At 39.5% G+C, this 14,902-nt stretch overlaps 1 protein-coding gene across 5 annotated transcripts; it reads right to left on the reverse strand.

The window, feature by feature from the left end:
- Positions 1 to 76: 76 nt before the first annotated feature.
- Positions 77 to 13,380, reverse strand: LOC103708897 (transcription factor GTE9-like). Of its 5 annotated transcripts, none has more exons than XM_039118244.3 (11): positions 13,200 to 13,380; positions 11,174 to 12,466; positions 11,044 to 11,092; positions 10,790 to 10,945; positions 2,285 to 2,355; positions 2,034 to 2,103; positions 1,862 to 1,939; positions 1,646 to 1,761; positions 1,484 to 1,550; positions 1,268 to 1,398; positions 77 to 1,174 (listed from the first exon to the last, which is right to left on the reverse strand). In XM_039118244.3, exons 2-11 carry the CDS (start codon positions 12,410 to 12,412, stop codon positions 908 to 910), a joined length of 2,244 nt encoding a protein of 747 aa, XP_038974172.3. In that variant the 5' UTR covers positions 12,413 to 12,466; positions 13,200 to 13,380; the 3' UTR covers positions 77 to 907. The 5 variants fall into 5 exon arrangements, with proteins under 5 accessions (XP_038974172.3, XP_038974171.3, XP_088576184.2 ...); XM_039118243.3 differs by having other exon boundaries at positions 11,174 to 13,089; positions 13,200 to 13,366; XM_088720058.2 differs by having other exon boundaries at positions 13,182 to 13,366.
- Positions 13,381 to 14,902: the final 1,522 nt, after the last annotated feature.

Here is a 14,902-nt window from a genome sequence, read left to right on the forward strand (position 1 = left end):
ATTATCATTAGCATTTAATCATGCTATATGATCACAGTAGAACAAAAAACCATCTCACTGAAGGAGGCAACAGCCCTACACATCAATTCTTTTTTTTTTTATTTCTTCCCTTACTTGCTGAGTGCATAGATGATACGATGATGCTCACTCCAACATGTGACAACAATAATAATTTAAAAAAAAAAAGAAAAAATCTGCACACAGGAGAATAACAGTGCCAATCCACAACTATAGACCTTAGAATGACTGTTAATCTCATTGAAATGCACCAAGCGAGGAGTAAAACAAACTAGTACATTTCCAAAGGACAACCTCCAACTTGAGAGCATATAATCTGACGTACGGCTCATAAGTGACCAGTAGTACATGGAAACCTGGAATCAAGAAATTCGTTTCCATATATCAGCAGCCATATGTGTACAGTTTGGGGAGCACATCTCAAAACTTCAATTATCAACAGCAATGTACAACCCCTATATCACCCAGTATAAACTAATGAAGTAACATATCTGGCAACATTTCCCATTTTGAATATCAAACAGCAAGGACGAGTGCGAGAACAATATCAAATCCAGCAACTGGGTTCCACCATAAATGCATCATAAATAGATCTTTCCCTGTCCAACATTTACAAAGCACAAAACTTCCCTACCAGTGGGTGTGTAAAACTTCCGCTCCCAAAATTGACGGCTGCCATAAGCAGCCAGGAACCAGAAAGGTAATCTCCAATAATAAGCAGTTGGCAAAAGTTTTTGGTGGTGATCACCTAAAGCCAACCCAAGAAAGAATGGATTGTATGCGAGCATCTGATGGCCCAAATCAACATTCCCTGCTGCTGTACCTTCTGGAGATGAAATATATTCAAATCTTCAAAAGTGTATACAAAGCCAAGCAGAGCAGAATGCTGTCAATCAATCTCTCCTTCCTCAACATCATTTACAGGAACACCGCTTGGCTCACCCTCTTCTTCCTCTTCATCATCTTTTTTCATGTACAACCCAAGTTGCTCTAAAGGGTTACTTCCACCAAGCGTAAAACCACCCATGCCATCTGGGGATAGATCCGGGCTTGTCTCATCAACCGAACTTGGAACATGCTCAGCTGGAACAGTTCTAAGCATTTCGAGATCTTTAAGAATTCTACAGTCATTACTGATCTCCACTGTCTTTTCCATCTGCAATAATTCCCCATATGTATCTACCATCAAATGATGGAAAAGAACAAAAGTCAGACAGGTGCCTAATAAATTGAAACAAAAGGTACTTGCCTTCAGCAAGGCCTGACGTGCTGCTTCTCTCTCAAGTTCACGTTTGCGTTTAGCTTCAGCTGCAGCTTCTGCTTCTGCTTGTCTACGGGCTTCCTCAGCAGCTTTAGCTTCAGCTTGAAGCCGTGCTTTCTCTGCATCCATACAAGTGAAACTCCTAACCATAAGAAGCAAAGGAGAAATTTAAAGAATTCATCTTAGTTTTCAAAGCTTTAGTACCTTCCCTTCGCTGCTTTTCGAGTTCCTCCTTCTCGCGCTGCAGCTTTTCAGGATCTCCCTTTTCTCCCTGATAAAAGATCATTACCAGTCAACAATATAGTAAAATTACTTGAATGAAAGAACATATTATTGCAATAGATTAGTCACTTGTGCATAACCAACCTGACCCAATGTTTTCTCACGAGCTTTGAGAATTGTATCAGCAAAGCGACTCCTCAGTAAAGCTGCTCGATAAAGCTTTTCTGGGGAGACCTGCCTCTCTGATGGAGCATTCTCCCCTAAAATTTTCATAGGGTAATTATAAGCAGATCCATCCAAATTAAATGCTCAGGACCCCTTTAAAGTCTCACATGTTTCTTCCTGGAAATTCATGCTTACCCTCTTGATGCCCATCTGCCTCCACTGGTAGTTTAGGGCGAGCATCCTGTTCTGGGTGATCCATCCCACTAACAGGTCCTGTATGTAACCAATAATGCAAGAACAGAAACAAAAGAGTCAAAGACATGACAATAAGTTTTTCTCAAATGGTATTGCAAGCTTGAATACTCACTGTTTACATCAAGTGGATTCATTATCTCACTCTTTTCTTGGTCAAGCATTGCCTCAGTTATTGCATGTTCCTGAACAGATATTTAAACAACAGTAATGCATAATTTAATTCTAATAGAGTGGAAAAAGTATGAGCAAGCATGGACAATTTACAAAGACAATATGTGGAGGAGCACCCCATGGGGGTGCTGGTTGGATTAGAAATGGTTAATGCTGATGAAATAAAATACAATGATGTAAGGTTGCATATACCTTCGCAGTCTTCGTAGGACTAGCAACTCTATCATCTGATTCACTTTCTGATGAACTACCAGAGTCTGAATCTGTTGGAAAAGTAAATAACTTAAGACTTTTTATGTACAAAGCCAAAAAAAAACTATCACAGGAACAAAAACCATAACAGCAGAAGATGGAGGAAAAAACAAGAACAGCAGATGCTTAAGAAGACGAAAAAATTGAACATATCATCTCTGCAACAATAATAAACAACCTTGTTCAAAACTCAGCTATTGCTAAATTACTGGTAGATACTAAAAATAAGCAATACTTTTTAATTCATTCCTTAACTAATGAATCAGACTAACCAATCTCATAAGAAGAAGAAGGATGAACGATGATTTGGTGTAATTATTTTCTCGACAGTGAATTAGGACTAAAAATAACTCAGGGTGCATGTCTCACTTCTATGCCATGGGCTCCTATAACTGCCTAACAAGCCTCTTATTCAAACTTTTCATGTTCTATAAATTAGAACGTCAAAAAAGAAAAATAAACACAGGAAAAATATGAAGAAACAAACCAAGACAGTTTCCCAAGTAAACAATGAAGAATGCACGCATTATGCAAGCATTTTCTGCAGCCACAAGCTATGCACGCATCTAATTTGCAAAAATTACTCAAATATTAGTTTGTTTGTTTTTTCAATCATATAGAAATAGTGCTACTTAAATATTAAAATGTAGAAGAATAAATAATCACCATCAGAAACCAACTTCAGAGGAGGCCTGGAACAGGTCTTAGAGTCTGATGACACAATGGAGTCTTATAACCTAACACTTGATGGATGATGAAACATTCCTAACAATGTCTTAATTGGTTTCACCCTTTTGTTCATATCCTTTCAATAGGGCCAACATATCTTGGCTTGGAACTGAAAGAGTCTACAGAGACCATATCATTCGAATGTTAATGAACTAAAGCAAGGACCAATATGTTCCCACACCTAAAATGATACTCTGCAATACGTGATGCGGGGACCAACTCATATGGTAGCCATAATGGACAATGCATATGCACCGTGGCATGACCATTTCTTTGATCATTAAGCACTGGAAGCCCATATTTACATATGAAAGTGACTTGCATCAGTTGTCAACATTTATAGACATCAAAATTCACTACATAAATGAAACAATATCTAATAATTGAGACCATCAAACCGAACTGGATAAGCCATCCTAATGTCCTCATTGACCCCACAAAATATGGGCTGTTGTATCATTACAATGTTGACATTCGACATCGGTTCTTTAAAGACACCTTAAGTCTCTCTCTCTCTCTCTCACACACACACGCGCGCGCGCGCGCGCACGCACACACACAAAGAAAGGGCCTGTATGCAATAAGCTCCGCAACAGGGGTAGCCCCCAAATACCCTTAATCTTTCAAACCTTGATGAAGGCAAGATTTGATCCCAGGTCATTTGGTCCAACTGCCAAGCACTTTACCACCTTGATAAGCTGGCACGTTCCCTTAAGGCTTTCTCTAGGTCATTCAAATATTTAAAGAAAAAAAAAAGGCTTGCAGAATTTGATTAAACTATATGCAAGTCGTTATTAAAGCTGATACAAGCACTTGAAATCCCCCATCCACTTCAACCAAAGAAGCTGTCTTTCCCTCAATTCCAGAATTCTGCCATTTTTCTTTAAATAAGACTACATTCCAAATTCCAGTTAGCTTCAACATAAATAACAACAGACATGCACGGCCTCACAAAAGCCCATGAACTTCCAATAACCAGTAAGACACACAAAGTGTTGCTTAACAGCCATGACTTGTTTGCCTGCAAAACTCCTATACTCAAAGATAGAGAACCACCTTCACTAATATGTGAGTCCACCTTGATAATTACCCTTAAACCATCTAAGTTCCTCCAACCCATTTACCTTCCATCACAAGCATTACCATCCTTGGAAACCATAACCTTTAGGTTCTATAGTGCATAACAAATCGAATTTAGTCACGCTGGATCATTATCAACTTAGTGCCAACCTTTGGAAATTCATAATGCATCATGCCCATTAAAACTTTCCTCATATTATAGGCTCTTATCCACTCCATAAATTGGTGTATTTGAAACTAACAATAAAGTAGAGAAGCCCTGAATTAATAGGATAATCATCATCACCATCATCAGTATACCGCCAAATGTTTACCTTCAATCAACTGTTATGATGGTACTCGTGTTGTGTAAGGACTTGGCTTTAATGGAAAAGTCATGTCACCTAAAATTTGGCTGTTTTGTCTTTGAAACAGACCACTGAGTTTCTCTCGGCTAAGACATGCAGGTAAATACCCAATGAGTTTATCTTGGCACTGTCAGGCTCTAGGCATCTATTGGCCCATTAGGCCACTCCCAATTATTATACTCATTTCTTTCCCTCACCATCGAGTTCCTAAGATTGATTTTGATGATTAATGGAAGATACATCCATGATTGTGGGTAGATTTCATAATTCCTGAAACATGGGGATCAACCATCGCAGCTAAGGGAGTATTCCCATTCTGCGATTTCATTCCAATGGTGAAACTTCTAGCAGCATGGAGAGGTATCGCTTATGCCATTGAACAGCTATGGGCCACCAAGTTATAACTTTTAGGTGATTCACCTAATGTCATAAACTGGAACAGTAATTGTTCAGTTCCATAATGTGTTCATCATCCTTGACTTATAGAATTTAAACATTTGGGCATTGTCCCAGCAACCTACTTCTTTTCAAGGTATCAGACCTGCATAGAGAAGGAACCCAACCAACTGCTTAGCTTGGCTAATTTTGGGCTCGTAAACAGCTGTACTCATTTTTGGGTGGAGAATTATCCCCCTTGTGTTGTTCACTTGGTGAGGGTTGACCATGGGAGGATGGGGTTCACTTGGTGAGGGTTGACCATGGTAGGATGGGGTGCATATGTTTCAAAGAGCACTGTGAGCTCTCTTTTGGTACCCAAAAAAAGGCGACTTGAGAAACATTTCACTTGGTAATTTTTTCCTTTTGCCCCTTCTCCCCGTTTAAAGAAAAAACAAGTTGCATTGTTATGACACTTAGTCATGTCCAATAACATTGCATTGAAATTTTTCAACCACTTGCACATTCCCATCTCATTAGACTATGAACATAAAGACCGTAATGTTGCAATGGTGTCCTTCCAGATTCCAAGAACAATAAGCAGTAACAAAGTAACAAGGTTCTCACATGAAACTCACTAAGAAGTAACACCTTGTTCTTTCTGCACTATGTAACTGATTAGCAAGCCTTTAGAAGGAATATTATCGCCCCTCTTCCTCAAAGCAATTGCTTGAGATACAACTGGGGTTGTTAATGATTTTGGACCAGTCATGGTCACTACCTTCATTTGAGCCTAGAGTGTTAAAAGTAGGCTTAAAGCAGTAGCAACTTTCAAGTCTACAATAATATTAGGCTAACCTTGAACAACCTGTATCCCAACCAAGATCCTTTTTTTGGTAGTATATGAAAGCTTTTTCAAATTGTTATAAACCTTAAGGAAGATAATGGTGAAATGAATATAACCACTTCACTATGGATGGCTATACCAGACTAACACTGGATTCAATGAGCATAAAGATAATACGGAACATTTTTCAAATTGTTAAAAACCTTATGATGGTGAAAAGAGTATTACCACTCCACTATGGATGGCTATACCAAATTAACAAATCATCAATGAAAATGCACCAACTACATGGATTCAATGAAATACGAGGATAATACTTAGTCTTGAGGTTTAAAATATGCAGCACATTACACTAGGCAAATGATATCGATTTCTAAACTAAAGTATACTGCATTGCATGTCCTGACAAGTTAAGTTTCAAAGCCAATTATAATTTAGTGCAATCAAAATTAACTCACTTCAAGCTTACATTTTCTGGAGTCTTTTATAGGTTATTTTGGACTATAGGATTTTCTTTCTTTTTTTGTTTCAAACAGTGTGAAAGTCTTACAGAGTAATAAGGGTAATAGCTACCTATTCTGTAATTGTTAAATTGGCCTCATTAAGGACCAGGATTCCATTTTAATGATGGACAAACAAATACGGAGTTATTCCATGATCTGACCACTCCATCCTCTTTTATTTTTTCATTAATCTTTTTTACCATGGTGATAAATGAAGAATCTGTAAACAAAAAAGCCTTGAGGAGTGCAGGTGTCCTAGTCCACATAGGATATTAACAACAGTTAAGACTAACCACAACTTTTGGGATAACAGGGTAACTCTTGGCATATTCTATGGTTTCAAAATAAGAATGACAATCATTTTGAAATTTTTGAAAAAATAAAAATTACTAGGAATTATAACTAGCCGCTGATAAACTCTTCTGATGGTAATTAAACTAAATCAACCATAAAATCATGAAGAACCAGAAAACCCTGGACATCCTGTGTGATAAAACATATAGCCAATACCATCTTCGGTCAATACATGGATATACCTACAACAGCAAGCACATTTCCAGGGTAGCTAATAAAACCGGTTCCATTCTATTACAGTAACCAATGCCCTGATGATGAGCATGTCGAAGATCTCTGGTAGAGATTTTCTCTCAATTCAACCTTAAGGAAAACAAATATCCTTAAACATAATAACATCTTCTAGAGAAAAATGTTTCCTGGCTATTAAAGGAATGAAAAAATGGCAAAACTAGCAAATATAGCCAATTTGTACACTTAATTTCTTCCCACAAATCACTTTCAACTGAAACTCCAAAAATCGTTCTCCTTTTCAGCTCCTGCTGAAACCGAAGTTTTTAGGTTTTGATTTGGTTTTTCAGAGTTTAAGAAAAACTTGACACTATGGTTATTGATGGGGGACAAAATGAATTGTCCAGCCCACAACAAAAGGGCCATCCAATTTCGGCCCAATAGCCACCAACACCGATCAGACGTGTCCTCGGTCAGGCCCAGAATCAGCCTGACCTCGGACTCCGCCGAAAACTCCTTCAACCTCGAATATTCGCCGACTCGCCCGACCAAGTTCGAAGCGCCTCCTGTATTCGCCGACTCGCCCGATCAAGTTCGGGGCGCCTCATGTATTCACGGACTCGTCCCGACCGAGCTCGGGGCCCCTCTCCAGTAATACGCCCCGACCCTCGAGCTCAGGGCGCTCCACCGAGCACACCTCAGAATCCGCGATTCTAGACTGGCCTTAGCACCTGTCTAGCCGACCTCTCCAAATACCTGATGCGACCTCTCCATGAGCTCGGCCTCGCCAATGGCCGCATCCATGTGCGTGCCTACACCCTCTTACGTGGCCGTACATTACGACACCACCACGCCATGCTTTGCTTACCGGCCCACGATAGCCAATGACAACGCCATGCTACTCCAGCCATACCCTGCTATGGCTGTCAATGCTTTACCGTTCCCAAGAACGGATTCCACCATGCGCCATAAGCAAGCTCTGAGTGCGTGCACTCCCACTCATGATGGGAACCGGCCATACCCTGCTACAGCTGTCAACGCCTTACCGTTCCTAAGAACGGACTCCACCGCGCACCACAAGCAAGCTCTGGCTGCGCGCCACTCCCACTCATAATAGGAACAGGCCATACCTCCGCCACCTAAACGCTCCTACTGGGACTATAAAGAACCCCAACAGGTAACGCCTAAGAGACTTTTGGGCTGGACCAACTAGCCCCCACTCTAACTTGATCGTCGGAGGGCCCTCATCGGATCACCAGTAAGACTTTGTGTAGGTACATCGTCGATCGCGGGAGGTGGCTTTCATCCTCTTCCTCTACACTTCGACGGCTCCTCCAACTCCTCCCGCGTGGTCACCCTCAGGCTAGATTTGAACCACAACAGTTATGATCTTGACCTATCATTTTATGATTGTTATGGTAATTCTTAGAATCTATAGCAATTTTCATCTGCTAGATTAATCTAGTCAAATTTTAACTTGCATGTTGAGTTAGCACCCTTTTGGAAATATTAACCAACTAAAAAAGAAAGACACCAAGGAGTAGCAAAACACAGAAAAAGCAACAAATATTTTTAGAAGTTGTTTAGTCTAAGAGATATTGGAAACATTATCCTATGGATGGACTTTCCAACACCATGCAATCAACTTGTCCAAAACCTTTTTGCTACAGGTAACTTCACAAATTTGCTTATGTTGTCACGGATTCAAGAGACCAAAATTCTTCGTGTGGATAAGTTTTCCTTCAACAAATCCAAGGTCTTAAATGGTATAGATCACATTTAAGTCCATCCTTCAACTCATGACATGTGCCAACAATATTTGAGCAGGAAAATACAAAAAAATTGAAATCATGTAATAGCAATTGCATTTATTTAAGAAGAAAAATTCAAACTTTGAAGTTAGTAGTCAATGTTCACAGCGAGTAATGACGAAATATAAATCAAATTGCAAATGCAATACTTTTGCATTAAAATTAAAAACAAAAGCAAGTAGCTAATAGTGTAGATATGAAACAAGGAAATACTGACAAAAGCTTAAAACTGGCTAAACTATAAGTCTAACAGGATCCAAGTGTTTTGTTCGTAAGAATGTGTTTTGTTCTAGAAAAAAATATGAACTTACCCATAAGATGCCTAAACTCATGCACCGCAATTTCGCACAGCAATTTCAGTCCCAGTCTCAGTTTAGTAAGCCATTAAAGCACAATCTGGCCTCCCAAACAAAATTTCATTTCATAGACAGAGCAAATCAACTTCAGCATTCCCAACAGACTCCGATCACAAATAGTCCCATTAATAAATAGATTTTTTTTTATCTTTGTAGTTTTGAAAAACTCAAACAAACCAGTTACAAGTACCAAATCATATATCTTACTTAAAATCTCAACCATCCAACCCCGTGTCTCTTTTATGACTATTAAAAAGAAATCAAGTATTTTGTGGTAGTAAAACTCAAACAAACAAACAATTTTTCAACCAAGCAGGCCATCCCTTTGTAAGCTTGTGACTTCGAGAACATGCAATTCACAATAATGTGGGAACAGTGTCTTCTCCAACATGGAACCAACATATATAGATTCAAATGAAGAACCTAGAGAAAAGGTTTATCAAACTAAAGCATAAAGCTGGTGAGTTAAACTCCTACACTTATGTCACGAATCATAGAGGGCAGGAGGCAAGAAGGGGTGGGATAGAGCATGACAATCCTTAACACCATGACATCCAGTCATGGAACATCTAAAATTTTACATGATGGGTTACAATTTAAAAAGAACTATGGAAAGGCTGCCAACACCTCTTATAACCTCATAAATCCTGATATTTAAGGCTCTTCACAAATTAAAATATCAGGCTCTTCACAAATTAATAGAAATAGAGAAACCTAATATTTAAGGCAACATTTTCTTGGTACGTGTAACTTGAAAAACACACATCTAACATTAATTAGATATCTTGGTATCTTACACACACAAAAAACAGATAATAATTGTATCGCCTATAAAATCAGAAATTCTCTAACAAAGTTTATACATGGAGCATATGGGGGCATTGGGTCTGTCAAATTTTCCCCTAAATCGAAAATCAACTAACTTACATAATAAGTTTTACTAAAAAGGAAACATAGAAAAATAAAAAGCACATCCTCTTTTTACTCATTCAGCTTTCTAAGAGTCTTCTATGCCCTCTCTCTCGGGATCATCCCATACAATTTTTCTCAACTCTATCACTAACAACTAGAAGTCCTAGATACCATTTCTTACAGTTTTAAAAAGTTTTTGCAGAAAACTCTCCAAAAGTTCCCCTCGGAACACAAAACATAACCTTTCCATAGGTCATTTAAAATAGAATCCACTCATATTCTCTTCTTTTGCCAAAATCCAGTAGTTCAAACAATGTTTTTTTTTCTTTTAAAAATGGTGAAGATATCCTTATCAAATATTTTCTCAGAAAGTTTTGTCTGAGATGGTCATATCCTGCAAATGAAGCTAATTATGGAGTCCAAATCACAGCTTTCAATCTTTAGCATCCATAATTCATAAAATCAGAAGAAGTATGGTTTATTATTCCTTCAAATTTTTTCCACTCTCCCCATATGCACTGAACATGCTATATGCTAATAATAAGGGGGAAGTTACATCTAATGAAACATACTCCATTCGATAAAGGCTTTGAGAATGTTGAACACTCTACTACAACCAGACATGGTAGTTAGGAATTCAAAAACTAAAACAATCATTTGCGCACAGAGCATAAGCATGATCAAACATTATTTAGCAAATGGCATGAAGCCATCACAATCATGCGTATCTCATGCCCTAGAAATATGTGTCTAAATAAACAATAAGAATTAGCATTGCAAGCAGTGCCAGTGTTTGGTAGAATACTAGAATGAATTAGCACCTAGATGAATGAGTATCTCAAAAGGTATAAGAAAAAGGGCCACAGAAAAATGAATCAATCCAAAGCAATGTGCAGATCAAACAATGATGCAAAAGCAAAAAAGAAAAGGTGAACATGAGGTGTAGAAACAAACACAGACCACTGGAAGAAGAACTAGAATCACTACTGGAACTGCTTGAACTGCTGTACTTGCTATTTCTGAGCTGTGTATCTTTTTCTATCTCCACTGGAGGATAGCTTGACATGGGAGGATCATTGCCACCGATATCTACATCCTCATCAGCAGGCTCATTGCCTATGCACAAACAAGATGAAAGAAAAGTTTTAGTTTCTTATTTGATGTGTCTATATCTATTCTTCTGAAAAGGATCGGCATGAATCAAGAAGGTAAACCTTTGCAAGGATGCATCGATGAATTGCTGAGGCCAGATTCATTCAAAATCTGCAAAAGAAAATGGAAATTAGCACAGATACTGAGAAATGTAAGAAACCAAAATCTAAGAGCTTGAATGAAATGGAATACCTCCATTTCACATGGCTCAGGTTTTGCCTGCTCTCTTGCCTGTTTATCCCGCAAGTAATCATCTAAAAGCTTCCTTAACTCGAACAATGTATCATCGCTAAGAGAATCAATATCAATTTCTATCTCCTCTTCATTGGTCTGATTTCCATTGTCACTGTGCTGCCTCAGAAAATCAATAATGTGATCTGGTAAATCCCCCAGCATAGACTCTAAACGCCTACTCAGAACCCGTTTCTCCTCATCCGTCATCTTTGGTTCCACCTTCTCTGGCACAACAATATTATGGTTCATATCAGGGGCTTTCCGCTTCTTTGATGGCAGCTTCAAATTAGGAGCTTCTGTTTCCTGTTTAATGCGTGCATCAGCTGCAGCCAGCTTCTTTTCTATAGGCTTCCATCTTGTTTCAAAGAATTTTCTCAAGGTATCTGCCATGAGATGAACATCATTACCAGGAGGGTTATATGTCATGGCATTAGTAAAAGTAAGCCTCACATCTGCAACAAAACCCCCTGGACTGGAGTAAGCACCCGAAGTTATTTTAGACTTAATAGTTCCCAAATCCATCGGATGTTTAATAACAGTGTAATAATCTGGTATCTTCAACTTCACCGGATCAACAGGAGTATTGAAGACCCAACCATACTGGTGTGACATCAAGCGCTTGAGGAGTGCCTCACATTGTTTTATCAGCATTGCATCTGAATTGCTGACAGAACATGGTCGAGCCTGTTTCATGGACTCAAACCTTCCTGATATCCCACGCTTCACCTGGGAAGCATTCTGCCCCACAGGATCCCGTTTCTTCCCATGCACACCAGCAGAGGATGATAGGGCAACACCACCAGTGTTCACACACCTTGAAAGCACTTTCTTCTGAAACATCTGAATCTGCTCGAGCTCTGACCTCAGTCTCATTTCCAAATCCTTTCTCTCTGAACTAGACATCTTGGACAAAGAAATGACTTGCAGAGGGACATTGAAGTGATAATTTCTGTCCATATTTAAACTTATGCACTTCCTTTTTGGGGCACAGGAATCCTCTGAATCGGCCCGTCCTGAGCTACCAAACCCTTCTGACTCACCCATTGTATCCACAGCATGTCGATAGTCTGGGACAAAACCAGAAGAGTATCCTTTTGAGAACTTATGTGATTTCCCCATCATCGTGAATGAAAGATCCTGTAAACTTTTCTTCAGCTTCTTTTCTTTAGTGTACTCTAAAAGAACTGTCGGTGCCATAAGGTCAATCCACCAAATATAGGCACGCCGACCACGCCACCATCATTCAGTTCCCTAAGTGGCATCCAGATTACAGTTAGTTAATGCCTTGCAGTATAAGTCCCAGATAGGTGCTGAAATTAATCGTTCACGTTGAGTTACAAATTCAAATTTTCCCACCAAATCAGTTGTTTCGAATCCTTCCTTTTCTCCCTTTTTTTATGGACTTTGTTATAGCTAGTTTAGTGGCGATACAGGATTAAATTATGATTCAGCAAGAATTTATCTGCTATCACGGAATACAAAACGCGCGATTAATGCAGCAATTAATCCCGATTCATTATCAACAAACATCAAGTATTGCCTTACAAACAACATCAAACCCTAAATTTCACCAGATTCCCCCATCCCTCAATGGACCTCCCAACCCTAGATCACATAAACAGAGGAATCCAACCCCAAATCTTCCACCAAAACAAGCAACTCAAAACCCTAAATCTCCCCCAACATGCAACCAACCCCCACCCCCACCCCCCACCCCAAAAACAAAAAGGACCGTACAAGAATCAAAACCCTAGCCCTAAATCAGACTCCAACCACGAACTCCCCGGTAGGGCTAGCAAGAAGCAAGACCCCAAACCAAAAGGATGCCAGAAAAATCAAGCCCTAGCTCCAACCAATCCAGCTCGAAGAAAACCCTAGATAAAGATCGGGACCAAGAAATCAAATCATAGACAGCGACATGGAGAGAAAAGATAGAGAAAAAACAAAAAATCAACAGAAACGCTACCGAAATCCAATACAAAACCTGGATCCGAGCAGAGCAAAACCCTAGAAATCGAAATCCTGTCCTCCTCCTTGTCCACCTCTCTCTCTCTCTCCCCCCTCTTGGTTTCTTCCCGGCCTTCAAGAGAGCGAACGAACGAGCGCATAGGCGGAACGCGAAAAAACCCCGCAATAGAGAACAGCGATCGCAGCCTGCCCTACCCCCTCCCGCTCTATTTATAGGCCCCACCCTCCCCCATGGTCGGTGCCCCGCCGATCCACGCCGCTCGTCCCTTCCGATCTCAACGCGATCGGACGGCTCTGGTCGGTTCCTGCGTCCGCTTCGCTGGATCCCTTTTCGTCTCGAAACGAAAGCGCTGCGCAGCGCAATTTCCTTACCAAGCCGTCCATCCCAACGTGTCATCAAATTATTGGCATTTCAAACCGAAGCCAATTAAATTTATCCAATAGAATTGTGCCGTATGTCATGGAAGTTTTTGGTGATGTTTTTGGGCTTATTAGATTATTAGAATCGAATCGACGTCTAGGGTTACGCGGTGGGAGAAGTGATTAAACCGCACGTTTCTTTTGACTTGAGACGTGATTTGCGGTGCGATCATCAGTTGGCGTGGTTGTAGGGAAACTTGGTGCGGCTGGCCACGTGTAGACATGTGTCCCGTCCTAGATATGGACCCCATGTGATGCGCGCACGTGATGGAGGAACTCGTGATGGGGTCCGTGGGCGGTGCTGCGGGGCAGTACGGGATGGTTAGAGTTACCGCAGGTGAGAAAGCGGCAGTCGGCTTTGGTCCCCGTGCACCGATTAAGGGGTCCGCGGCTCCGGATCTAGTTTGGATGGGATGTTTATTTACGCAAGAGGTAGGACCCTCGTCCCAACCCTTAAAAAAAAGCAAAAAAGTCCTGGTCCCACATGCGCCTATCAAATTAAAAATAGATGCAGAAGCCAAATTTATTTACACTAGGTCTATGTCCTCACCACTAAAAAGTGGATTTATTTTTGGTACTTAAAAGTCTATATATATATATATATATATATATATATATATATATATATATATATATATTGTTTATTTTCTAACCCAAGCATGGGTTTATATATAAATAAAGAGGACAATAAAAATGGTACAAGTAGTTATAAAAAATGATAAGTGTGGCTGTACAAAAATGGCAGGTGTGGCTGTACAAAAATGGTAAGTTTGGTTGCGATAACTATGAGATATTTACATATACAGTTGGAAGAGAAAAATAGAGGACAATATTCAAATATAGTACTACTAATTATGGTTTAAGTTGATTCTTGATTGTCGAAATCATTTCTTGATTCTATCCTCGCTTCTTAGAGATTTTGTTAACAAAAAATTAGAAGAGAATATTCAAAGATAGTATTGTTGATTATGGCTAATTATGGCTTAAGTTGACTCTTGAGATTGTAGTGCCCTTGATTGCCGAGATAATGGCTTGATTCTATCATTAATTCCTAGATTCCATTGATACTCCTCAAATTGATGCTAGGAAGGCAGAAGCATCAATTTGTCAACTAGCAAATTATGCTGATTTCTAGTCATAGCCTTGGTAAATATATTTGCAATATGATATTCAAAGAGAACATGAGATAAAATAATAATACCTCCTCGCTGAAGCTCTCTTATATAATAGCAATCCATTTCTATGTGCTTAGTATGTTAATGAAAAAGTGGATTATTTGAAAAAAGCATAGGTTTAACA

This window comes from Phoenix dactylifera, chromosome 4 (assembly GCF_051530095.1).
Source record: "Phoenix dactylifera cultivar Ajwa chromosome 4, Ajwa_hap1_PhDact_Kaust_v1.1, whole genome shotgun sequence".
Classification (NCBI taxonomy): domain Eukaryota; kingdom Viridiplantae; phylum Streptophyta; class Magnoliopsida; order Arecales; family Arecaceae; genus Phoenix; species Phoenix dactylifera.